This window comes from Haliaeetus albicilla, chromosome 22 (assembly GCF_947461875.1).
Source record: "Haliaeetus albicilla chromosome 22, bHalAlb1.1, whole genome shotgun sequence".
NCBI classification, from domain to species: domain Eukaryota; kingdom Metazoa; phylum Chordata; class Aves; order Accipitriformes; family Accipitridae; genus Haliaeetus; species Haliaeetus albicilla.
Window position 1 is genome coordinate 17,671,276 of NC_091504.1, and position 25,694 is coordinate 17,696,969.

The 25,694-nt window shown below is 42.0% G+C and overlaps 2 protein-coding genes and 1 non-coding gene across 6 annotated transcripts in view; all 3 read left to right on the forward strand.

The window, feature by feature from the left end:
* Positions 1–22,066, forward strand: part of EEF2K (eukaryotic elongation factor 2 kinase) — a 33,586-nt gene extending 11,520 nt beyond the window's left edge. For all 3 annotated transcript variants that reach the window (XM_069810119.1, XM_009920825.2, XM_009920826.2), the window contains 16 exons: positions 302–402; positions 1,992–2,052; positions 2,932–2,969; positions 5,714–5,885; positions 7,744–7,893; positions 9,433–9,565; positions 10,269–10,396; positions 11,004–11,205; positions 11,485–11,552; positions 12,322–12,399; positions 13,212–13,274; positions 14,592–14,726; positions 15,961–16,149; positions 16,533–16,657; positions 18,125–18,303; positions 18,957–22,066. In XM_069810119.1, coding sequence (XP_069666220.1) covers positions 302–402; positions 1,992–2,052; positions 2,932–2,969; positions 5,714–5,885; positions 7,744–7,893; positions 9,433–9,565; positions 10,269–10,396; positions 11,004–11,205; positions 11,485–11,552; positions 12,322–12,399; positions 13,212–13,274; positions 14,592–14,726; positions 15,961–16,149; positions 16,533–16,657; positions 18,125–18,303; positions 18,957–19,066 — 1,932 coding nt within the window. In that variant the 3' untranslated portion in view covers positions 19,067–22,066. The remainder of the gene's footprint in view (positions 1–301; positions 403–1,991; positions 2,053–2,931; positions 2,970–5,713; positions 5,886–7,743; positions 7,894–9,432; positions 9,566–10,268; positions 10,397–11,003; positions 11,206–11,484; positions 11,553–12,321; positions 12,400–13,211; positions 13,275–14,591; positions 14,727–15,960; positions 16,150–16,532; positions 16,658–18,124; positions 18,304–18,956) is intronic.
* A 3,055-nt stretch (positions 22,067–25,121) lies between these two features.
* TRNAL-AAG (transfer RNA leucine (anticodon AAG)) lies at positions 25,122–25,203 on the forward strand. Its single transcript has one exon. It is a non-coding gene; the product is annotated as a tRNA-Leu (tRNA).
* A 74-nt stretch (positions 25,204–25,277) lies between these two features.
* The window catches only part of POLR3E (RNA polymerase III subunit E), a 32,240-nt gene continuing 31,823 nt past the window's right edge, over positions 25,278–25,694 (forward strand). The window contains exon 1 of one of the 2 annotated variants that reach the window (XM_069810120.1): positions 25,278–25,420. The gene's annotated coding sequence lies outside the window, so the exon portion shown is untranslated. Of the gene's footprint in view, positions 25,518–25,694 lie in introns of both variants that reach the window. The other variant, XM_069810122.1, reaches the window with a different exon arrangement.

Sequence of the window (25,694 nt, forward strand, 5' to 3'; positions counted from 1 at the left end):
AACAGGTTTTGCAAATTACATTTGCTATATACTAGACCAGATTCTGTTCTCAGTAACTTTATGGCAGTGCAAATTGAACCGAAACATGATGCTTTATTTTTCTGAACTGTTTCATTATACTTGAAGCTGTAAAATGTCAGAATGGTCTTCTGTACTGCATGGTGCCTGCTCTGAATAGTGCTTTGAGGGGTTGTGTAGTTGCACATCTTCGTAGCACTGGGAACCTGATGTGCTCTAGAAAATGCCATTGTTGTGAGTTGCTGCTGATTATAAATAACCTGCCAGTTTGTAACTTCTTCAGGAAACCTGGAAACATGCTATTCAGAAAGCAAAGCACATGCCTGATCCATGGGCAGAATTTCATCTTGAGGACATTGAGACGGAACAAGCCACTCGTTACAGGTCTGTGGGTTTTTCTGCTTTTAATGCTGATGTTAAACAGAATGTGCTGGTTTATGCAAGGGCTGTGTTTGTATGGTGCAGAATGTGTGTAATTATATGGCTGAAGAACTTTCAATAGTGCCCAAAGTGAGTGTGTCTTAACTGAACCTCCCAGGAATACTTAAATACTGCATCATCAAAAAAGAAACCTTTCAGCAAACCAGTGTCACACTCTTTCTCTCACACCTAAGTAGTATCTATGAGTTTTTACCATGTAAACAGGAAACAAGGCTGAAAAGCATTTTCTAGTTGATTTATTAATGCTGTAAACTTAATCTAATAAGGAAATGAATCCAAGTAAAGAGGCAGCATACTTAGTTTAAACAATTTAGGAAAAAGAAGCAACATAACACTCTGTGCCTTTCCCAAAATAGCAGTTTCACTGTTGCCTGTCCATGCAGTATTGCTGCATGTGGCTGGAATTTAAATCCTTATAAAGCCCAGAATAGCTCAGCATGGTGTACGTGCTGAAACTGAGTTTGGCCCTTAAACTATTCTCAGTGCTTTAGCACAGGCTTTGCCAAAACATTTACCCTACTGACAGAGGTTTCTGGGTGGAAGGGGTAGGAGTTAGAGGCCAGTTAATTACCACTTAGCATCGGTGTTTGGGGAGGCCTCCCTTCCAATCATATAACACTGTCACGCAGTGCTCTTCTTCCCCACAGACTGCATCTGTCCCTGGTCAGCCACACAGTCCTGAAATAGTTTGCATATTTTAAAATACAAATAAGTGATAATATTGGTTTAGGGCTACTCAGATACTGTATTAAAAAGAGATGGCTCTGATATTCCTATTTCCACCTCTTTTGTCTGCTGCAAACTGGGGTGATGCAGAATATATAAGGGGGTATATAGGGTATCTGCATGCATGAAGTACTTGGTGCAGGTTGGGGGAATCAGGCTGGAAACAATCATGTGTTGGTGACTCAACTGCTGTGGTTCTCAATTTGGCTTTTACTTGTGTTGGGAGTTAAGGGGGTGGGGAGAAACCACAGTCATACTATTTGTATTATGATAGGGTTGTGCAGAGACTTGCTCTTCCCTTGGTGCAGTGTTAGGCAGTTCTTGGCCCTGCTGCTTTTCACAGCCGCAGCTGGTGCTGTGTTCTGCTGACATCCTCCACAGCCCTGTGGCAGATCCCCAGCTAGAACCAGGTTTTTGCAAGCTCAGGGTTGCGGGAGACCACCTGTCCAGTGTGTAGGGCTTGATAAGGCCCTTTCTGCCCCCAGTGTACTGCCTAGGCATGACAGAGGAGATCTAACATCAAAGCAGATAAAGCCTGATTTGTAGTGTTGCAAAACTCAGCTTCTGTAGTGGAATCTGTTCATTGTTAATAGGATTCAGTGTCTCTTCAAAGAGCTATACATGTTTATTCTTTCCCACCTCAAGTAAGGATGGCAGGAGTGTGGTGGGAAGACTAGAAGTTTTTTTGTTGGCGTGTCAGCAGCACTTTTTAGCAGTCACAGAGATAGGGAAGGATAGGTGCTGGGTATGGGAGAATTTGGGTTGCTTCTGCATTTTTCTGAGAGGCACATCTCCTGATTTTGCAGGTACAATGCAGTTACTGGGGACTGGGTTGAAGATGAAGTCCTCATCAAGATGGCTTCACAAGTAAGATCACACTGTCCTTCATGTTAACAGCCAAATTTGTCATTTCCTTCCTGTTAACTGAATAGTAGCAGCAAGATGTTTTCCTCATGTAGAAGTTTTGAAGTCTCAATGTCATTCTTTTCTCCTACCTCTCTTTTTTCTCGGCTCATTCATTCTGTTTTGGTGTCCCAACAGCCTTTTCTCCCCAGAGTAGAGTAGAACATGGATTCAGCCCTTCCCCATTAGCCGCATGAGGCATTCGTTCCTTTTCCAGTGATCTCCCTCCCATTTCCTGCTGGCCTCATCTCCCTGCCTGGCAATAGTCCTACTATTTTGTGTGTTTCCAAACAATTTTTGCTCTTAGGATTAAAACAGACTGAATTTTGGGTATGTGAGGGTACAAGCTACTGTTGCTTCCCAGTTAAATCATGGGATTTGTGGTGCATTGGAGTCACCTTGCTCTGTGCTGCTGATGTAGTATCTGGCATCTGGGGAGGTGATGCTCTGTTTGGCACATCCTGTATGGAAGCCTAAACGTGGAGAGCATGAGGTCTGCAAAGCCAGCTTCTCTAGGCAGTCACAACAGAGCTGACTCCAAACTGGAGAGATAATTTAAATAGCTTCTTTAAAAGACACATCATGTCTGCTCCATGGGATATTGGGGAGAGGGAGGAGGTGGGGTGTGCCCTTATTCCCTCTGTCTTTTCCCCAGATTCCTACTTACACTGCCAGTGGGTTTTCACTTTTCTTTGAGGAGATAGATATTGTATAGAGCCTGCTTGAGAACTGCTTTCTGCAGGATATAAAGGGGGAACACATGGTTGTGTCTCTTACTGGTTAGAAACTAACTTTGTGGAAATGGCAATGCTGGGTTTTTGTTTTTTCTTTTCTTTTCCCTAGCCTTTTGGCCGTGGAGCAATGCGAGAGTGTTTCAGAACGTAAGTATCTGCTGGCTTTATCTTTGTTGGCCTCCATGCAGTATTTTCTTCTGTGGTGACTGGAATTTCACTTAAATGTGGTGGAAATTGTGTAAAGTGCGGCTCCCCATTAGCTCCCTGCTGTACCTTTCTAAAAGGCACAGCTGAGGGGGTTTATTCCTGTTTGTGTGACTCTAGCTGCAGCACAGTGAGTGAGCTTCATTGAGAAAGCAGAACATTCTCTTAAGGGAAGGACAACCAAACGTGATGCAAGTATCCAAGGAGCTTGCTTTGGAAAGTCAAGCCATTGCTTGTACTGGAACTGCAGTGGCATGGATAACGTGCAATCATGTCCAGTTCCAGGAAGTGTAATCAGCCTGTCAATTAGCAATTCATAAATTTATGCTATTTCCACCATCTCTTGGAGGCAGAATACTCATAAAAGTACAGAAGCAGCTGCTTTGTTTCTGTATTCCTGGTGTGCTAAAATATCTTTGAATTTGATATGAGGCTATAGGTGTGTGCAGCCTGAAGGCCAACTTGAGGCCTATAGTTAGGCAGAGAAGAGGGGAAAGAATAGTTATATGGTTCAGTCTTAACTCTGAAAGCCTCCGTCAGTGAAGAAGGTTGTAGTCCCAGAGTTTACTTTGGATCACGTGTACCAGAGTAATCCTGTTCAGAGTAAGGCAGAGCTTGAACACTAACAGTTACTCTTTCCAGAAGGGTAAAATGTGGGGGAAGACAGAGGAGGAACTTGTCTTTCCTCGGAGAGTGTTAGCAAATATGGTTGCGGACATCAGCATCTAGCTATAAATCAGTTCATGCTAGGAAAGTACCCCACCCTTTCCAGGCTCTGGAAATGAATGTTTCCTGGAAAATGTACATGTGTGTGTTTAAGGTTGTTACGCCTTCTTTCCAGCTGTGGAATCCAAAGAAATTGCATTTCATCTCTGGTTTCACTTCTGGCAAGAGAGAAACTCCTGAATGACAGAAACGTGATATTTTGAACTTCAGCAAAAAAGAGGAGAAGTAACCCCTCAGTCCTCCAGTTTGGCATTGTTTCAGTATTAGTTGGTGCTGGTGGCTCTGTTCTTGCAAAGCCAGATAGATACAGCAGTGAATGAAGCCTAGGAAGTAACAAATCTTAGCCTGCTGACATTGCTTTTAGCTCTTGCTATTTACCAAATTCCCCTTTACACAATATCTTGAGTAGTGCCATAAACAGAAATTTATGTTTGCAGCTTTGTCTTACCCTCTTGTACAAAGAAAGCATAACTTGTATGTCAGCTTCCTACTGCTGGATTTTCCATAACTCTCAGTGGTGCGCTGGTATTTTCCATCTGGAGTACTCTCTTCTAGATTTTTTGCAACTCTGCAAGTCTTTAGTCATGACAGTGTGACAGCATTAGCTGAGCTTGGCTCAGTGAGCTTCAGAGAGTCTTGGCTTTAGAAGAGCACATGAGCTGGCTTGTTTTATGCAGAGAGATGGGTTTCTTCAGAGAACTGGAAAGGTTTCAAACCCTGGCTGAAATACTTACCTCACTTGCTTGTTCCTTCTTTCCAAGGCCTCTGTTGTAGTGACTGTCTGCCCATCCCTGCAGGACGACAGACAATCTGAAGTTACTTTGCCTTTAGAGTGTCCCCCTGTACCAAGACCTCTGCACCAAGGTCTTGGGAGGGAGAGAGGAAAGGAAGGAGGGGGAGGGGTTGAGAGTTTGAGTGCTGCTACTAGCTTCTCAAAATGTACAGTTTGCCATGGCACCAAGAAAGGCTCAGAGAACTATTTTTTGTTACTGAGCAGAGTACAAGAAGTGGATGCCATGCCTTACTCTAGATACTCTTCTTCATACTCTTCATCCCCCTTCAGATTGGCTTGGCATTGCTGGGGTCTCCAGCAATACCACTGCTGCCACAGCAGAGGGGTTTTATACCTTTTTGCTATCTTCTCTGTTGCATTAAGTTCTCAGGAGGGGGAGGGAGGGGGGAAGAAGTGCTTTCCACCATGTGTCCCAGTAAACGGATGAGGCTGCTCTAGGAAAGAAGACTGTGTCTGCTTTGGAATTCTTGATAACAATGTGGGTTTTTTTCCCATTTGAGTTGAATCTTGGCATCTTCTGCAACCACTGGGTACCTGCTTAATCCATTTGTTGGCAGCCAGCAGATCCTCTGTTGTCAAGGTCCTTTTTTTCTTTTTTTTCCCCACTTTTGAGAGGGATCTGTGGATTAAAAATCTGCACATCAACAAAAGCTAAAAGCTACATCATAAGAATTGTCAAGTGCAGTTTTCCTTCTGGCAACATGGAGGATACTGAGTAGTCACCCCTGTGTGTTGAGAAGGCATTCATTTGCTCCTATCATAGGAGAGGGTTTTCTTCTCATTTCACGTTTGAAAAGCCAATCACTGTTAATTTCTGCAGAAAATAGTTGTTGACATTAAAACAAGGCATTGAAGTGGCACCAACCCTTCATACTCTGGGTTTGAGGGGAGCAAGGAGGGAAAGGAAATGAGAAAAGGAGGAAGTTCAGAGTAGAAGTAGCTGCAGTCAAACCAAACAGGCACTTCAGCACATCCCAGCCATTCATATGGGATGTTGCTTTTTCCCTTGCCTCCTACCTATGCTTCACTTTCCAGCTAGAATATCTGGTAAATGACTGAGGGTAATGCTGATCTCAGGGCCTGGCTCTGTCTATGCAGGCAAAGAAATAGGAAAGATTGAAGTAAAATTCTTGGTTTTTCTTTCACCAGCAATTGATTTGTCTTTCAGGAAAAAGCTGTCCAACTTCTTACACACACAGAACTGGAAAGGTGCCTATAACTATGTTGCCAAGCAATACATAGAGAGTGTGGGAAGGGATGTGTATTTTGAGGATGTCCGACTTCAGATGGAAGCAAAACTCTGGGGAGAAGAGTACAACCGGCACAAGCCACCTAAACAGGTACATTCAAAGATCTTGTTAAGCAAAAAATGCGGTCTTGCTCTCCTGTTAGATTAGTTTTCAAATTAATTTAGAGGGAATTACTTGTTCACATTCCATTTAATTTAATTGCTTAGATAGGTTGTCCTGCCCTACTGTGTTTTCCATTAAATGATAGCTGATTTTTAATGAAGTAAATGCAGAAATTGCTTTGTATTTCTAGAATTAGGGCCTGTGTGTTTGTGACTGTTCTCAGCTGTTGATTGAAGACCAAAATAAAACGGTGTTTGTATTGCTCTTGTTGATATTTGCCCAGCTGCTTTTTGAGATAACCAGAGATGTAACAGAATTTATTGCCAGCAATAGTCTTAGCAAGCACTTAACTGTTAGTGTTCCAGGAAAGTAGATGCTTCAATCTTGTAAACCTATCTAAACACCTAACTAGCACTGATTTTTAAGAAGAGCTGGAAACCTGAATAACTTTATGAAGCTATTCAAATACAGATTTCTGAGGAGTGGTTGAGAATTTTCCAAAAAATGAAGGAACTGCAGCTTTGTTTCCTTTAGGTGTCTCAGTGATGATACTAGCATATTCTGTTAAGTAAAAAGTATTAAGACATATGAAACTCCTGGGTGGGTGGAATATCAGACTAGGCTCAGGGTATCAAGAGAAGTTCCCATCCTCGGCGCTAGGGATGTGCATAAACACGTAAGATTCAGGAAGAGGTGGTTCAACTGCTTTGCTGGCTGTATTTCTGGTTCTGGGGTCCATCCTAAACATTTTGTACAGTCAGCATAGCTTTGTCCTTTTCCATGCTGGTAAGTTGGATAGCTGCTGGTCAAAGCTGGCCATTGCATCCTGGACAAAAACACCTCCTGCAGCAAGCAGCTTGTTAAAAGACGAGAAACTGAAGTGCAGGGATGAAGGACTGCAACTGTCATTCAGTCCTAGCTACTGTCATTCAATCCCAGCTAGTAGCTCCTCTTTGTTGAGTGTTTCCACAGTATGTATCAATGAAACTGTCATGTCCCTTTAATCTGCAGCTGGTAGTGAATGCCTGCATGTTAACTATGACTTCAAATGAGTGGAAAAGGCAGCTTGTAGGAAGGGTGCTGTACATGCACTGTAGTATCTTGGTTCCTGCTCTTGGTTCTACCACAGACTGTGTGTGACATGACAAGATGCTTGGGTCAAGTCGTATGCCTCAGTGTGAGGGCCTTAACAATTTAATAGCCAAAATGAGTGCTTCTGAATATGTGGACTATGTGCATTGCCTCCCATATGAGGATTAGTTAATAACTACCTGTCTCACAACAGCAAGGTGAAGTATAAAGTGAAGTGCACAGAGAGGAATCTAGAAATCTAGAAGTTTTAAATGCCATGTGAGGGAAAAGATGTAAGCAAAGTGAGAATTGTGATGGTTTCTCCTTCGGGAATGTGTCTGGGACAGAGGGAGGAGGTGATACAGGATGCAGAAATACCTGAATGGTAGATGTCTTCAGTCCTTCTCTGAAAAGGCATTTCTTCAAGTTCTGCAGTAGTTAACTGTATGTTTTGCTCTCTGGGTGTAGGCCCTTTGCAGTGTACTCTTAAGGTACCCACAAAAATAAAATAGAAAGCCAACACTTACTAAGAATTTTTCAGAGGGATTTGTTGCAGAAGTGAGCTGCTTTGAAGTGACTGTTTTTAATTTATGAAATTCCTCCAATAACCTAAGAAGCACGGGACTCTTCCCACACCCCCTTGCTAAACAAACAGATCTTTGCAATTGTTCAGCTTCTTTCATTGAGGAAATTTTCACAGCTGGTGGATTCACACATGCTTTGATCTGAAGACAGTATTCTGTTATTCATTGTTTATCTTCTTTTCACTCCCCAGGTGGATATAGTACAGACCTGTATTATTGAAATGAAGAACAGACCTGGAAAGCCTCTCTTTCATCTGGAACATTATATTGAGGGCAAATACATCAAATACAACTCAAATTCTGGATTTGTGCGAGATGATAACATTCGTCTTACTCCACAGGTGAGGCTTTATTTAATGCTTTCCATAGAGTCTGCTGCAGGGAATTTCTTGGCTCTATCCAGAGGTCTTGCATTACTGCCAAGAAGGGAAACTGCACGCTTTCCAGTACAATGCCAAATTAATTTCTCTTTTTGCGGTATGTCTGCCTCTTATTTGGGGCCTGCTCTTTCAAGCGCTGAGTGCTTTTTTATTGCATTTCAGTGTCTGTTGATTTTAGTTGAGTGGAACATGGTTAATACTCTTTGGAAACTTAATCCCTTTGACTAATTTTAATTGCAGGCATTGACATATTTCAAACTCTCTTCAAATTAAGGCGGGGAGAGACACCTCTCGTACTATGTACTAAATAGTCTTCTGGTGCCTCATGTAATATACAAAAGGAGGTGGCAGATATCCAATTCATGTAAATAAAAAATCTAGTCCGTTTACATATAAGAATCTGGTGGGTTTTTTCAGCTACAAGCTCTGAATAGGGGAATCTGAGATTGCATATAGAAATACAAGTGGAGGTATCAAGTGATTCCTGGATCTCGTAAAAGAACTTTAAATACTGGCAAAAAATGCAAAGTGATCAGTGTAGCAAAGGAATGTTTTACTGGGGCTTGAGGGTTTTGTTCTTTTCATTCCCCCCCCCCCCCCCCCCCCCATTTTTAAGGTATTTGTCTTGATGCTTAATGTAAGCAGAGGGTTTATGTTCTAGGCTGTCTTTTGTACACTAAATCAGTGCTGTGCTTTCACAGGTTAGGAACAAAATGTTCTGTGAGATTTGCTGCAGTTAAGATGTTTGTCTATCACCACCAGTCACCTCCCCCAGGCCTGGCAGCGTTTTTTTGGAGACCTTCCCAGAAGATTCCTCATGTCTGAGCTGTATGCCAAAGAGAAGGGCTTTTTTATACCCGATTCTTGAATCGTTGCATATAAAGAGAACAAATGTACATTTCTGTATATCATTATCTGATATATGAATGTAGAGCCAGATCAGCTGTTCAGGGGCACCTCCCAGAAGGCATAGTAGGGGAAGGAGAATTTTTGGGGGATGCCTACTTCCCCTCCCCCACCCCCAAAATGTGTCAGAGCTTTGCCTGTTGGCAGAAGGAAGCAGTGTCCCAGGGCTGCAGAGCTTGGAGATCCACAGGCACAGCCAGGACGTTTATGCAGAAGTTGTTCTGCACTGGCTTCAGAGCTGACTGTTGTTCCTTCTGCGGGGCATCTCCCCACTTCTTAAGGTGAAGACTGTAGTGGAAAGCAGAATCTCCAGTACAGGAAGGAAGAATAAAGCAACCTCCTCTCTCCTGCATGTTCCCACTGCTGCTTTTCACCCTACCTCTTTTAGCCCATCTCTGAGTGGGGGCAGGTTGGAGGAGTGATCTGCTGCATGCTTTTAGTCTCTCATTGCTTTCATCATGATGTTTATACCAGTTATTTTTGACCGACAGGGTTATCAGGCTTCTTTGTGCATTTATAAGGGGTGAATATGTGTTGCTGTTTTCAGTAGATCAAGGAAGAGTCTTCTCACATATCTTCTATGGTTCTTCCCAGGCCTTTAGTCACTTCACCTTTGAGCGCTCAGGACACCAACTCATTATTGTTGATATCCAGGGAGTTGGAGATCTTTACACGGACCCTCAGATCCACACAGAGAACGGCACAGATTTTGGAGATGGCAACCTAGGTAAAATCAGTGATCCTGTTTCACATGCTAATGGATGCTTATTTTCTCTTCCCAGCTGAGTAGCCACTACACTGAGTGAGCAGGCACATTCCTGAGGGTCTTGCAAACAGCTGGGGAGGTTGTGTTGTAAGGAGTCCCTCAACAGGGCAACCATCATGCAAGAGCGGATCTAAAATGAGAGCTGATCTTGACTTGTGTCTTGTGGCCTACTCTTAAACCAAACAAGTCAAGAAATTAAGTAGCTTCCTACAATGTGAGAGCAAATAATCATGGCCTTTAATTTCCTTGCCACATTACAGGAATGGATACAGCTGAATGTGGAGAGATAAGCCTTGCATATTTTTAAAGCTCCAAGTGTCCAGATATGAAGTTGTTCATAGGACACATGAAGTTTTGTAAGCAGGATCAAATTTAGGCATGTTTCTTAATGATGCAAATTAATTTATTATTATTATCCTGTGCATACATAGCTTTTGAAGATTTTTGCAGGCTCTCTTTCCCTCTCCCTGCAAGAGAGTGAAAAGCCCTTACAGGTGTTAAAATAAAATGGAAGTGGGTTGAGCTGTGTGTGCTACAAAGCACTTTCTCTCTTTCTTTCTCTTTTGACTTTTTAGAAAATGCTTTGGGACTTCTAGTTTTAATAAGTAAACCATCATATAAACTTTGAGCAAACCCTTTCTTCACTTTTTTTTTATTGCTGTAGGTGTTCGAGGCATGGCCTTGTTCTTTCATTCTCATTTCTGCAATAAGATTTGCAAAAGCATGGGGCTTGCACCATTTGATCTTTCATCCAAAGAGAAGGATGCCTTGGATTGTAATAAAAAATTGCTTGTAAGTGCTTCATGAAAAAAGTGTAACTAAGCAGTATAGCTGGTTTATTCTAACTTTAAAAGCCCTGTAAATAAAACTGAAGTATGCTGTTTACATGGCAAATAAGACCACCTTAATCACTAATGTTGCAGTTTAAAATACAGCAGTTTAAAGCTGACTTATCCATACTTGTCTCTGAATTAATGCTGTAGCTTTAATTAATAGGGAACCTTGTAACACATGTATATTTAGGACCAAGTATATCTCTGAATGCTGAAATCATTAGTAAGTATCATATCTCACAAAGCTAATTTGGGGAGAAAAAAAGAATAGAACCACTTGTCTTTAACTGATCTCAGTTTCAACTGATATTAGTGGGAATGGGACTTGATGAAACACTCTGAATGAAATTCAGTCATAAACAGAACTCTCTCTGACTTTAACAATGCCGGGACTTGATATTTTGTTGGGGTGTAGAACTTTTCAAAGCAAGTAGTTATGTATGCATGTGTGTGTTTATACCCCCTGTTTTGTAGAGGAGTCCTAATAAACATTCATGTTGGCTTATGTAGCATGCTTAGAATACAGAGAAGCATTATTCATGGGACTTACTTGTTAATTTGCCAAGGAATCTGCTCAAACAATTCTCCGTGGCACAGAGGAAAAATGTGGCAGCAGCCGGGTGAGAACAGTCTCTGGTAGTCGGCCTCCTCTGCTTTTCCGCCTGTCTGAAAACTCTGGGGATGAAAGCATGAGTGATGTAGCATTTGACTCTCTACCCTGCTCTCCGTCCTCAGCAACTCCTCACAGCCAAAAGATGGACATGCTTAGTGAGTGAGCCTCATACATAACTTCCCTGGGGGTTCCTGAACATTTGACAGTGACTTGTTTTATTTTGTTGGTTTTAAACACAATAGCATGTTGTATTTAGTCCAGGATACTTGTCTCTAGCATTCCTCTTTGAACAGAAATAAAACTAAAAGTACTTCTGTGTAGATAATTAATGCACAGATGCTTCTGTGAAAAAACTGCAGTAAAATGATGGTATGTAGAGCTTCTTCCTCAAGCATGTTATCCTTACAATAAGAAGCAAATATTTTTCTTCCTAGATTGGCCTGTGTTCAATGAAGTAGATAACTTCGTTCACAAAGACTATGATGAGCTTGATAACCAAAGGGTGAGTGTCTTTCCAACAGAAAATGAGATTGCAGTTCCTTAATTAATGTGTTTTTAAAGGACTGCCTGCCTGAAGGCAGTCAGTGAAAGCACATAAAGGTGCTCTGCCTGCTTTCATTGCTGCAGGTCACATTACCTAATAAAGGAAGAACATTTTATTTTAAAATAGTATTCTCCCCCCCTCCCCCTCCTTCAGAAATTTACTTGCATCTGGTGTATTTTAACAGATAGATAATTTAAGTGTGTGTCTGTTCCCCTGCCTGCATGTTCTGTCTTTGGCACTTGTGCCAACTGCTGTGGTATGAAAGCTAAACAGAATCCCCGTTAATTAGGTCTCTGCAAATACTGGTACTGTGGGAAGTTAGAGAACCTCACTTGAGGAGACTGCAATAAGTTTGCAATGGGAATTTTCCAACACTAGGGCCTTAGTACCAGGGGCTGTCAGTTACTGTTCTATCTTTTAACTGGCTACCACTGAAAACTGTATTAAGTGGACTCTTGTTTTGATAAAGTATGTGAATCCTTGATTTTTTTTTTTTTTTTTTTTTTTTTTTGTAATATATCTAAGAGAGAACACAGACTTGGACAGTACCTTCTGGGTCATTAAGTCCTGTTCTGTTTGTCAGAGGTAGCACAACATACAATCATTTTCATATATCCATCCAACATATCTCACTGAACCAGCAGAAGGTTTTCTCTGGGAAATGTCCAGCTGAGATCTTACAAAGGGTAGTGCTAATGCTATGATGTTTTGTTCTTATCTTCTGTAGGATTTTGAAAATGGTGGAGACAGTGGATATCCCAGTGAAAAGAGAAGTGAGCTAGAAGATCTGGATCATAGAGAGAGGGTAAGAATCTGACTCTGTGTTTAGCAGAGTTGGGCCTGTTCATACTTGAACAGTTTCCATAGAAGAATCTTATTTTTTATCCATCTTGATCTAGACTTTTCAAACAGAGGAAACAGTTGGAAAGAAATTCCCACATGTTGCAAAATTACTTACTCATCTTGGGAATGTTAATGACACTTTTATAGGAAAAAGACTATTTGTAAGGAGCTTACTTTCAAACATTATATTTGATTGCATATTATTGTGGAGGTTTTTTTAAGTATTCTGTATTGCATTTGAGAAATGCAGCCAGCTTCTTATCATATGGAATCTATGAATATGATCTACTTTCAGACTCTCTTACCCTCTCTACTTTCTATGACTATATGGCTTGAGATATTACAGAACTTAATGTTGTTGTCAGTTAATAATATGCAACTTTAGAATTCCTGTGCCTTAGTTGGTTACTCCTTTAAAATACAAACTTTTAAATAAATGCTTTTTGACCTGAAGATCTTAACTAGATATTTAATTAGAAGACAGGAAAGAGAATACTGCTTCTAAAGATACCACTCTTTTTGTCACCTTTGAAGCGGCAAGGTATTTATCATGGGATATCTAGTTTACAGGATTAAAGCCTCGGTGTGCCATATTCGTTACCATTTCAGTATGTTTCTTTTTATATTGTGATATCACTGAGAGAGAAGGATCCAGTGGAAAACTATTTTGGTCATTGACACTATTAATTTTGCTGGAAAGGAATTGTCTAGAGGTATAACTGGCACACATCAGTTGCTGCAAATTAAATGATGCAAATCTTTACATTAACATAGGGCCATTCAAACAACAACCGAAGACATGAATCTGATGAAGACAGTTTGGGAAGCTCTGCAAGGGTAAATAAAGCAGAAATGTTCATAGACGATGAGTTTGCAAATCTGCTTGTCCTTTGTTCTACTCATCTGCCATCTAACTTCACATCACTAAATAAGATGTCAGTTTTCCTTCCTTTTGAGCTACAGAATGTGTTTATTAATATTAACTTACCACTCTCTGTTGTTTCCTTTTTTGTTTTGTCTTTATTTCCCAGTTAAAGAAGTACCGTTACAAACTAATTGTCACCTCTGTAACTGATGCCTGATATAAATTAGTAATTATGCATGGGGTTTCTCACTTTAAAAAAAAAAAAATTTGTAGTTCTATGGATTTTTTTTTTTTTTTTCTGCCTAACTAGATTATATTTCCTTCCTGCACTTCATTTTTGGAATTGTGTCCCGTACATGGTTGGGTGATTTTTTTTTTTTTTTTTTTTTTTTTAAATCATGCCGTGTTTGAAATATGTGACAGTAGCTCGCTCCACTATGTAAATAACTGAGCTAGGGAAGACCAGAACTTCTATGTTTTTACAAAATATAGCTTCTGTGAGAACTAGTTTCTGTGGCTATAAACTTAAACAAATAACTCTATTCTGCAAGGAAATAAAAACCAGCTTTGACAACAATGAATAATTTAATTAGATACGCTTTTCAGAATTTCCTTGTAATGATTATATATTGCTGTTTCAGGAAACTGAAACAGCTTTAACAGACTGAAGTTCTGTGCCAGTAACCTTCCCTGTTGTGTTTCCCCTGTGTACCTCAAAAGGCTTTCATTTTGGTAGGATTGTTGTCGGCTACTGTTTCCCATCCACTCATTATGTTGAAAAGCTATTTGTGTTGCACATCCTGAGAAACACCAATGCATGTATCTGCCTATCATCTTCTGCATAGTTACTTTCCATTTTTCTAGAGTTGTAGAATGCAAACAGCATTTAAAATGTTTTGAACTGAAATTCTGACCAGAAAAGTATGGGTTTAATTTTTTTGTGCATGGATAACCTCAGTGCTTGCAGTGTGACTATTCATGTGCTTATTTTTATAAGTACTTTTTTTCTGATTCAGAACTTAAAGATAATGCTTTGCTTTGCTGCTGTCATTTATGGAAGATATTTGATGTTGGGATTAGAAATAGAAGGCTTTACTCTGTTTCTTTAATGAAGAATAATAACCATTTATTCAGCTACTAACATTACTTTTGAAAGCTGTGTCTTAATTTACAGTATTTACTGATAAGTAATAATATTAACGGAGGTTTTGATTTCTGGATGGTAATCCATATGAATAACATGGACATTTTAATTTTGGATAGAAATAACAGAATATTCCGTATTTCAGATCAGTGTGGAGAAATGGAATCTCTACAACTCTTCCAGAGTCCATATCCATAGACCGTCCTGTGTTGCTCAAGAAATTCAGAGGCTCAATGCACTAGAACTTGAAAAGAAAATTGGGAAGTCAGTCCTTGGGAAGGTAGGATGGGTCTAGTAATGCTGTTCTTTCCAACTGGAAAGAATCATCTTGTATTTATTACTTACTTAGAGGTGTTGCCCTGCATGAGTTATTTGTGCAGGTGAAAATACATAATGTCTATAGCTTTCTGTCACCTAGTCATATTTTATAAGGGACATCTAAGCTCAGGAAGCCATGAATTCCATCTGGTTTTGGATTTGCAATATCTGATCTCCTTTGGGAAGGACCCTGCTGTTGGTTTGTCTGCCTTTCCAGAGGCATCACACAACAAAGACAGAGTGGGATAGATATGGTGTGCCTGACCCACGTATACCTTGGAAATCAGCAAGGTTAGGCTCCTGAAAAATGGTAGGATGGACCAACTCTTTTTACTCTAGTCTGTCCCACACAATATAAATGTGAATTAAATTTGGGTTTATGTATGTGCTTAAGCCTACACTCAAAACACATGGTGTAGATCTTCCTGAACATCCTGAGAGCCTCAGATGTTCTCAAACCTTTTGGTTTGAGAAGGAACCTGGCTTTCCCTTGGGGAGGGGAGGAAAAAACACCCTCAAAATCCCATGGCATGTTTGGAATGAAATCCTGCCCCCACTGACAATAAAGGCTTCAGTGGTATGAGGATTTTACCCTGGTTAACCTTGATTTTTCTGTGCCTCAGGTTAACTCCTTTCCTGTGAGGGCCCTTGCTGTACATGAAAGTCTTTGACCTGTGGTCACTGCCGTTTGCACTGCTGGCTGCCATGTTAGGCAGTTGCAGGCTGGGTGCCTTTAACTATGACTCCCTCCTACAGGTCTCCAAGGCCCCAGCAGATACGCTGGGACATGCCCTTAAGGACCTGGTGCTCTGGTGTGGCAACTGCTGGGATACTGCTTAGGGCACATGGATGTGGGAAGATGTTGTGGCAGCTACTGTCTTGCTGAATTAGGTCTTTTATCTCTAGTAGTCAAGTTTATAAAGCTGTATGTGTCTAAGCTTACAGAACTGGAGAGGCAGCTGCACTGCGTATAATCATCACTTTTTGCCTGTTTAATCTGTTCAGGCACAAGTCAGGCTCCAGATCTGTGTGTTATCAAACTAGTCCTCTGCTTAGTCACAAAGGTACACAATTAGCTTTAAGTAGTCACCTCGGAGAGGTATTTTTGTGCCTAAGTAAAGTATGGGCACAGGGCTTTTGAAGAATCAGATCTATACTTAATACTTGTGTCTCTTTCGTGTACAACTGTATTCTAGGTTCATTTGGCCATGGTTCGCTATCATGAAGCTGGGCGTTTCTGTGAGAAAGACAAGGAATGGGATCAGGAGTCAGCCCTGTTTCACCTGGAGCATGCTGCAGACTGTGGGGAGCTGGAAGCCATTGTTGGGTTAGGACTCATGTGCTCTCAGCTGCCACATCATATTCTTTCTGAGGTCACTCTAGAGGTAAACAGAAAGATGAAGAATTGTGGTCCACTGTAAAAATAACATAAGAATAGCAGGAAATGGAGACAAAACAGTAACCACGGTTAGGTGTTCTGTAGCCTCTTCAGAGAGAATAGATGATTTGTAATTAAGGACTTGGACAAAGCAGAAAAAAATGCTGCTTCTTCCTGGTTTTGTGAGCAAATTACTGCATACCTTCGGGAAGTTTTTGAAGTGATCTTTACTCTTCAGCGTCTTAGTTTCTTGTGGCTGGGCCTGTTTCTCAGACATACTAAACACTTGCAGCCATTACTGACTTGGAGAAACTGCATTTAGTGTTAGAGGAAGGAAGGGATGGTTTTACTTAGAAACATGCATTTTAAAGGTTTTGTTTGTTTTACTAGGACACCAAGGAGAACAGAAATAAAGGATTTGATTACTTGCTGAGAGCAGCAGAAGCTGGAGACCGGCCTTCCATGATTTTGGTAGCAAGAGCATATGATACAGGTGTAAATCTTGGTTCAGACAGGTATTGTGCATGACTGAGTAACTTAACTTGGTGGTACTCCACTGCGGGGGGGGGAGCAAGGGGAGAAGCAATGGCTGCATGTCTTTCATTCACATAAAGAGCTGTTATGTCATAAGTAATGCTATGAAGTAATGGAGTTACTTCAAACTTATCCAGGTGTGAATAAAAGCAGGGTTTAGGCCATGATATATCAGCACAGAAAGAAAGTCAGAGATCACTTCTGCTGTTGGACACCTGCGTGTGTGTTGAATCCACCTGCATGTTTGAGTTTAGCCATCATGCTGAGGTTGCCCTATGGTAGCCAGGTTGTTTTGTGCTCTGAAGTTTGTAACAAAACTCCCCTTGACTTCACAGGGAGTTGCATACTTGAAAATCCTGGGATCAGTGGGAAAAAACGAACACAAGAGTTCTTTCGGAGGTGTAGTACCGTAAAAATAAGTGAAAAGTATTACAACTGCCATGTCTCCTCCTTAGTGATTTTTTGAAAGCACAGGTTTTTTTAAAAGTGGTGGTGTTTTTCTAATAAAGCTGTGAAAAAAGCTGTAGAACAGGAGAAAGAGGTGAAGTCCCAAATCAATGTAGACAAGATGCAGTCAGATGAGTGAAGTATTTGTCACAGTTGTAGTCTTTCACTGCTTGTAATAAAAATAGGAATGGACATTTCACAGGAACATAGTCTTAATGCTGAGGATGTTACTTGCAATTAAGGATGATTTTAAGTTTTAAGAAGTTTAAAATGCTTTTACCTCAGTAAGCCTCTCTTAATTTGGCCAGCACTCCTATCTTGATAGGAGGGATAGGAGCAGCATTATGACTAAGAACTAGATTTTGATTTGCCAAAAGGCTACGCAGTATATTGGTTTGATTTTGATTTTTTTTTTAGCATTTTAGATGAGTTTTTGAAAGTGGACAAATACTAACTTCCTTAAGTACCAGGTGATGATAGTGATTTTTCTGCTTTTGTATTGCAGCATGTCTTTGTTATTTACATGAGTTTTCTGTTTTGCACAACAGTGAAACTCTTGGCAATGGTAAAATTTAAAACAACATTAAACTTCTCATTGAAGTGCACTGAGCATTCTCAATATGAAAATTGTTGATTTTCAAGTATTTATGAAACAAGACTCTCAGCAACTTCAGATTCTTTCTATATCAGCTATCTTCACAAATATAAATGCCAGACCAAACCCATACAACTGGTAATGAAGCTCAGACTCTGGAGTTCAGCAAGACATTTCAGTCTGATATTTTCTCCTCTGTCATTACTGCATAAAGTGACCCCAGCCTCAGTTTGGTATAGTGACCTGATGCTGCAGTGCAGAGTTAGTGAGCCTTCACGAGAACATTTGCTTTCTTGGAGAGCATCAAGGCTCTGAAAACCTAGTGCAAAAGTGAATTCTGAATCTCTGATGCAAAGTACATTTGTTTCCTAAGGTAACCATCTTTAAAAATTATTTTTAACTTTAGAGTACAGGATTGGAAGGAGGCGCTGTACTGGTACAATGCTGCACTGAACATGACCGACTATGATGAGGGAGGTGAATATGATGGCACTCAGGATGAGCCCCGATACCTGCTCCTGGCCAGGGAAGCAGAGATGTTAATGACGGGAGGGTTCCGCCTGAAGAAGGATCCACAGAGATCAGGTGAGGCCTCATTTTATTTCTGTAATCAGTAATCCTGCTTTTCCTTCCCTTTTCCCCCAGCATGTAGCCCAAAAATACATTTCCTGCTTCAGCTGTTATAAAGCATACAGAGGGTCAGTACCCTCAGATTTGTGGATGAAGCTGTAATGATGCTGCGTGATACAAGGCTGGAAACAGTGAAATAAGAGATCTTGCCAATGACAGGGGTAGTGGGTGGTGCCAGGTCCAGTCCTGTGACACACTGAGTCACTAGCAAGCAACCTTCGCTCCTTGTGAGGCCACTGAAGTGCAGGTTGCTACTTGTATTTTGAGTTACACCCATGACTCCCAAGCCCTACACAACATTGTCTTAGTTGTTGTGTAATCTACATGTCACGCATCTAAGTCTTAGAGTTGTATTGGGGGATCCTACAGGCTGGTCATACTTCCAATCCTTCTAAATACATTGAATAGTCATCAGCAGCCTGTCATAACTTCCAACTTGAAGAGTAAAAGCCAGATTCCCAGCTGATGTAACTCTCCTGACACTATCAAAATACACCTGGCCCTGTAGTTTGACCTCAATTTCTCTTTTTTGTCCTTTAATTGCTTTAGGCAAGAGAGGTATTTTTTCTTCACGCTGTCAACATAACTGATTTTATTTCCTGCTCTAGGTGAGCTGTACACAGAAGCAGCAGAAGCAGCAATGGAAGCCATGAAAGGCAGACTGGCAAATCAGTACTACCAAAAAGCAGAAGAGGCTTGGGCGATGATGGAAGAATGACACCACAATTAAGCAGTTCTTGTATATAATTTTTTTTATAGACTTGCTGCATTTGCAGCTAAAAAGATATATTTTTATGTGGCGTTACCAGTTTCTTTTTTTGTATTTTAGTTTTCTAATTTTTTTTTTGAGGGGAGAAATCCAAATGCAAGTGGTATGTAGGGTGCCATAGCGTATTTCTGCTAGTGTTTTAAAGCTGTAATACAGACACACTTGACCTTTTGTATTTTTTTAACTGTTAGAACGGAGGGTCCTAGGTTTTTTTTGATGAAAAATGAAGCTAGTGTTTGTTTAGGTTTCATATGTCCTGTTTTTACACAGAAAACGATCAGTGTGTTTACATTTTTCTTCTCCTCCCCACATACAGAAAAACATTTTCCTAAATTCTCAGCATTTCTTCATTATTTTTGGTGTATCTCACCAAATTTGCATGTGAATGTAAATTTTCAATTTAAGCATGCAGCTACTCATCTTAATAAGTAGTCCCATTCTATTATGCTGGTGTCGTTGGGCACTTCTGTTATTCTTCTCAAACAAATTCTGGATAGAATCCTTACAGTTTGGGGAGGTGCAGGGAAGATGCTTCACATTGGCAGTGAGGATATTCGGGGTGGAAGATGTTTTATTCATTACCAACGTTGCATATTTTATCATCAGAAAATCACTGATGTTCCTGATGAGGTGAGGCATCCAGCTACCTCTCTCATTTTCAGATTTTGCACCATATCATAACCTAGTTGTATAAAATTCTAGTGATCTTATATGATATTTGTCCAATGATGTACAGTAGCAAGGTCTGTAATATATGGGTAACTTGAAGTTATTTTTACAGTGACATCTCAATTCTCAGTGAAGCTAGATCGTATCACTTAAAATGAGAGTACACGTTCCACCATTTCCAGAGGGATGTTTGAAAAGGTTAGAGGATGTTGATTCACTTATTTCTATGTATAGAAAATAATTTATCTGGTTTAAATAGCTTTTAAAATAGTGTTTTATCTGCAAATGGTTTCAAACGCCAGTTAGAGAAAACTGCTGGTTAAAAAGAAAAAACAATATTATCCCAAACACTTGAATGTCTGTGTCCTGTTTGCATAATCCTAACCAGTAATGGGAGGACAAATACATAACGGTGGTTGAATTATCATTGCATAAAGTTTCTTCCAAATCCAGTATTTTATTCCAAAGCTGCTGTGACATCTATACAGATAGTACAGAAGCTGTTCCTATTTCTTGGTCATGGTTAACAGTCATTCTGCAGGAGATTAAGATGGAAGCTTTTGCTTTCTTGGCTTTACAGTCTCCTGAGGGTGTAAATTGATATGGGTAAGGGGCAGCCCCTATGAAGTGCTGAATGACCTATAATGCTCACCAGCCTCACTTCAACCAAGCTTTTAAAAGCATGCTTAAAACTAAGCAGGCTGCTAGAGTATGCAGTTGATTTCATTGGGACTTCTTGCATGCATAGCCAAGTAATGTTAATTTCTTGTAAAACGTAGAAACCACTCAAGGAACAGAAATCAGTTCTTCCTTTCTTGTGTGAGTGCCTGTCACTGGGCTCCAAAGTTGTGCTCCCCATTAACTCTCTTTCTGACAAGTGGATCTTGAATTACTGTTTAAACAGTATCCAAGCATGATGTTAGTTAACAACTGCCACTGTCTGAAAGAGGTGATATCCTGGTAGTTAAGGAAGTGAGATGGGAAGATTTGAATCCTTTCTAGCAGAGAAGGAAGAGGTGTCCTCGGATGTTGTACTTCTGAGTGGGTGCTGTAACGACCAGGCAGTTGCCGTGAGTAACCTTGCAATACATAGCCACATCTTCCTGTATAATGCAGGGGATGTGGGAAAATAGCGCTCATGGCCTTTTTGTTTTATTTTGAGAGTGAAGGTGAAGCTTTTCACCCATTAATGGAGGAATGTCTAATTTCTAGATCTCCGTTGGGCTTAGGCAGATACAAAGCTAGGTACTGAAATAACCAAATTTTTGGACCTAGTATTTTTTGGACCCAATACGGTGAAATAAAACCTGAGTTTGTAGGATCGCAAGTTGGTTTTTTTTAAGTGCCTATCCAAAGTTCTGCTTTACATGCCTAAAGCCTCTTTTGGATGTGGTCTTTTTGCTCATTCAGTTCATAGCATTAAAATATCAGCTCTCAGTGAAAGGGGAATGTGCCTTTCACCTCTGAAGACAGCTGAATAGTCAGAGTGTTTTGTGCAGAACCGATACAGTGTAGGCACTATAACAAATTCAGGCAAAAGGATTTGTTTTCCTCAGAAGGTGTTGATGCCAAGTCTGAGATTTTCCTTGAGAAGGAAGCATGTGTAACACCACCACCAACCATGAAGGGAGGAGAGGAGATTGAGTGTGCCTGTCCAAAATGTGTACGTAAAGGACATAGAGTGTAATTATTGACACTTTTTGGTGTAGTTTGATTTGCTAAATTCAGGAGTTGCTGAAGTTGCTGACAGTTCTCGTAGATCTGGTATGTAAATGTGCACACAGCTCAGTGAAAAAATTATGATTAATTCTTTGTTTGCAAATGCTATTTTTTTAGTGATGTAGACTACCTTCTGTCCTAAGGTGGTGGTATATTATTTTGCTATACAATAAATAGGAGTGTCAATCATTTGAAAATGGAAATTGTTTACAGAAATATGCACAACTTATTCTATGACATTCTTTTGAATAGAAAACTATATATTTGACAGACTTTTGGAATGATATTGCTATATGCTGTATTTTTAATCTATTCACAATGAATAAATAAAAATATGTATTTTTTAAAAATGTGAAAATAAATCTGAGGATCAGTCTGCCAGAACTTACCCAGGTTCAGTGTTTCCCACTGTCAGTGGGAATATTGCTTGGATAAGGACAGTGAGATGGAAGCCTTTGTTAGTATGTCAGACATGCAAATACTGATTGTCTGCATCACTTAGTCCTCTCATTCACTTTGGTTTCATTCTGGCTGGTCAATAAAGTTCTTTTTGTCACTTTTCTCAGTAGAGTTTCGGTCATTGCATGTGGGGGTTTGCTTTTGTTTTTTTCTTTATAATTTGCCAAAGTTCAATCCTACTATTGCAAGCTTCCAGAAATCCTCTGTGGTGTTTTTATTATTCCATCCCTGATTTCATTCACTTTCAGTAACTAACTGGGAGGAAATAACTAGATAGGTACCAATCAAATCTGTTTTCCTCAAGAAAACTAAATGTTCTATTTTATTTGCATTCAATTGCACATGCAGTGTCGGTAACTAATATGGGATAAGATGTAAGGACTGAAGTGCTCATTTGCAGGCATACTACAGAGGCATCTTTATGCCTTCAGTCCTTGCTTAGTCCAGAGAAAAGCATGGAAATACTTGGCCTCTATGATTTGAGGTGCGAGAGGTTTCTGTAATGGCTACAGGTATCTAATGATACACTGTCATCTTCAGTATGACTTATTCCCCTTCCTTTTAAAGAATAAACTGTCTGATACTAGCCCTTTTAAACTGTTAAAAATTGAGCTCTTACTGTTGCTTTTTCATTGCTTTATTTAGACAGGTATAATTTATTATACCTGTATAGTTTAAATGATATAAAATTGTTCTCTAGCAAAGGCACTGTGAAATAGCAGAATCTCAGAACAAAAAAGCCCCAGCAGGGCCTCTTCACTCCGCTGTAGCATCACTAAGATGAAAAATGGTGAAATTTGGCACTGCAGGTCTTTAGCTGCTGTCACTGAGAGCTGGAGTGTTTGGCAAGTGTAATGAAGTGGGGATAGCATCCATCAGAAAGCATGGAGACAGCCAACACTTACAGCTTATAAAGTATAAATAATATTGCCTGTTTCTTAATTACTGGTCTGTGGGACTGATTGGAATCTCACTTTCTTCCCCACAGGTATAATTTAACTTTTGAGAGTAGAGTGGCTGCTGACAGACACGGGTGTAGTTTAGGTGGGCCAAATCAGGACTTCTCATCTGAATTTTGAAAGGGAGGATTTCGCTTGAACCTCGGGTTGGATTCAGGGCCAGTGCTTCTGGTGGTGAGTCAGGCTGTTTTCAGGTTTAAGTTCAGGGGCATCTCTCTCATGCCTGCCACTGCTGGGGACCTGAACACTTCATGGGGACAGCTCACACGTTTGTAACCATCAGGCCTGGTCCTTAGTCTAGACATAATTGATGCAAGTGTTGGGTGCTTGCTCTTCTCTGGCTAACTCCTGTGCCAGGAAAGCAATATGCGGAAGCTGGTAGCTTGTTTTATATTTTGAGTTCTCCTGTAAGTTCATTTTAATTTGGAAAAAGTCCCATCATCATCATCTTACCTCGCACTGGTAAAATGAGAAATCTGGTGACTCAACTGCTAGTCCCGAGGGGTGACCTGTGTTCTTATCCCCTGTGTGACACATGGCTGATGTGAATAATCTTGGGCACACAGGCTTCCTTCAGCGTTCAGAAGTGTCCCTGTGGCCGTTTCAGGGACAGAGGCTGACCTCACCCACAGCAGGGCAGAAAAGCACTTCTCTGGGAGGGTGTTGGTACCTCTCACTGCCTGGGCAAAAGGACCTGTGGTGCCAGGCAGCCCTTGCAGTAAGAAAACCACTTGTAAGATGTGGTGGGTGCAGCCTCTCGCACACCGCATCTTCCCCCCGACACACCAAATGTGCAGTGCTGTGGATGGTACCCCATGTCCACTGCTGCATGGACAAGTGCTTGGAGACTGCCAAATTGGACTCTTGCCCTAAACTTTTCTGCCTGAACAAATTACAGGTAATTTGCTCTGTGAAGCCAATTCAGGTCTGCCTGCCTTCTCTCCCCCTTGAACCTCTCCTGCTTTTCTGCAAAGCCAGGGCTGTGGGATGAGTGTTAACTCCCTCTGTTCCCCTCAAAACCCACATCTTTCTGAAAAGGCACTGAGCAGAGGGTGTGGAACTACAGCAGTGCTGAAGGAGGATCCCATTCACGCTTACATGTGTGTGCTGTTATTCCTCAGTACTTGTAGGCAGTGAATGAAATTTTTAGCAAGATGCTGCAAACCTGCAGCCTTTTGGCAGAATCATGTCTAGCAGCACCCTGGAAAGAGAGCTGGTACCGCAGGGTGCTGCAGGGACAGGCAGGCTGTGGGAGGTGCCAGGGGAGATGGGTGAACTGAGGCTGTCGGCAGGGTTCCAGCAGGTTTATTTTCTCTATCCTGTTTAAATGGACTGCCACAACTACAGAATTAAATCAAGCTGCATTTGTGGCCTTACCCTAAAGAAGCTGGAATTTTTCTCCAAATGCAACCCTTCAGCTCTAATTAAGGGGTGAGAATAACATTAACTCCCCAGGAAAACTTACCAAAACTTACCATTTCAGGCAAAACGCGGACAGAGACTCCCAAGGGCACCTTGATGGGGCACCGGGCAGCTAAAGTGTGCTACTACCCCTTTTCACAAGAGTTGTACTGACTACTACTGCTGCTGCTACCGCAGCCTGGCATGCTGATCCCTGTGCTGCAAGCAAAAAAACCCAAATCCCCCAACCATCAAGTCTGCTGACTTTTCACTTTGCAAATTCAGTGAGTTGTAGCTTGGCAGCAGGAAATGAAAATGCATAGTTTTTAGATTTTTTTTTTTTTTTTTTAGACTTTCAGAGGGGGTGCACAGGCGATGCCCCCACGTACCGCAAAGGCGGGTGTGCTCTGCCACGGCATCCACGTGGCGGCGGGGCGGCGCGGAGGGCTCGGCCCCAGCCCCCGCCCGGCCCTGCCCTCTGCCGCGCTGTCCCCCCCCGGGTCCCCCGCGGCGTGGGGACGCGCAGGGCGCTGCCCCCTCCCACTCCGTCCCTGGTTGCATTGCACCTGCTTGGAGACAGGGATTAAAAAAAAAAAAAACCGCAGTATTTTATTGTGAGGGTGGAGGGGGTGTGGAGTGAGAGCGGTTGCTGGGACCCGGGCTTGGAGATGGGGGGGGTGGGGGCTGCTGAAGGAAAAAAAAAAAAGAAAGGAAAAAAGAAAAACGGGGGGGGGTGTGTGTGTGTGTGTGTGTGTGCTGTGGGGTAAAAGTGGCGGCGAAGAAGGCGTTTTCAGGGCGGTAGCGTGGCCGAGCGGTCTAAGGCGCTGGATTAAGGCTCCAGTCTCTTCGGGGGCGTGGGTTCGAATCCCACCGCTGCCAGCGGATCTTTTTCTGCTTCGGGCCGCCGCCGCTGTAGCGCCCCCTGGCGGCCGCGCCGCCGCCCGCCCGCGAGAGCATTGTGGGTAGGAGGAGGGCCGCGTCCCCACGTGCCGGCCGGAGTGACACCAACATGGCCGCTGCCTGAGAGCCGCCCGCCGCGCCGCGCACCGCCACCGGGGAGCCGGCGGCCCCGCTGCCCGCGCCGGCCCTCCGCCAGGTAGGCGGTTGCGGCGCCGCTTTTGCTCCTCCCGGGGCCGCGTGGGCGGCGGGGACCCTGCGGGCGGTGGAGGGGGAGGAGCGCGGCCTGGGCTGAGGTGGGTTTTGCCTGTGCGGGGAGGGCAGCGGAGGCGAGACCGTCTGAGGACTTGACACCGCGGGGCGCACCGGGGGCGCGGGGCCGCGGCCGTCCGGGCGGGGCACTGACAGGAACCCACGCGGGTCGGGGTCGCCGTGGCGGGCCCTTGAAGGGAGCGGGCAGGGGTCCGGTGTCA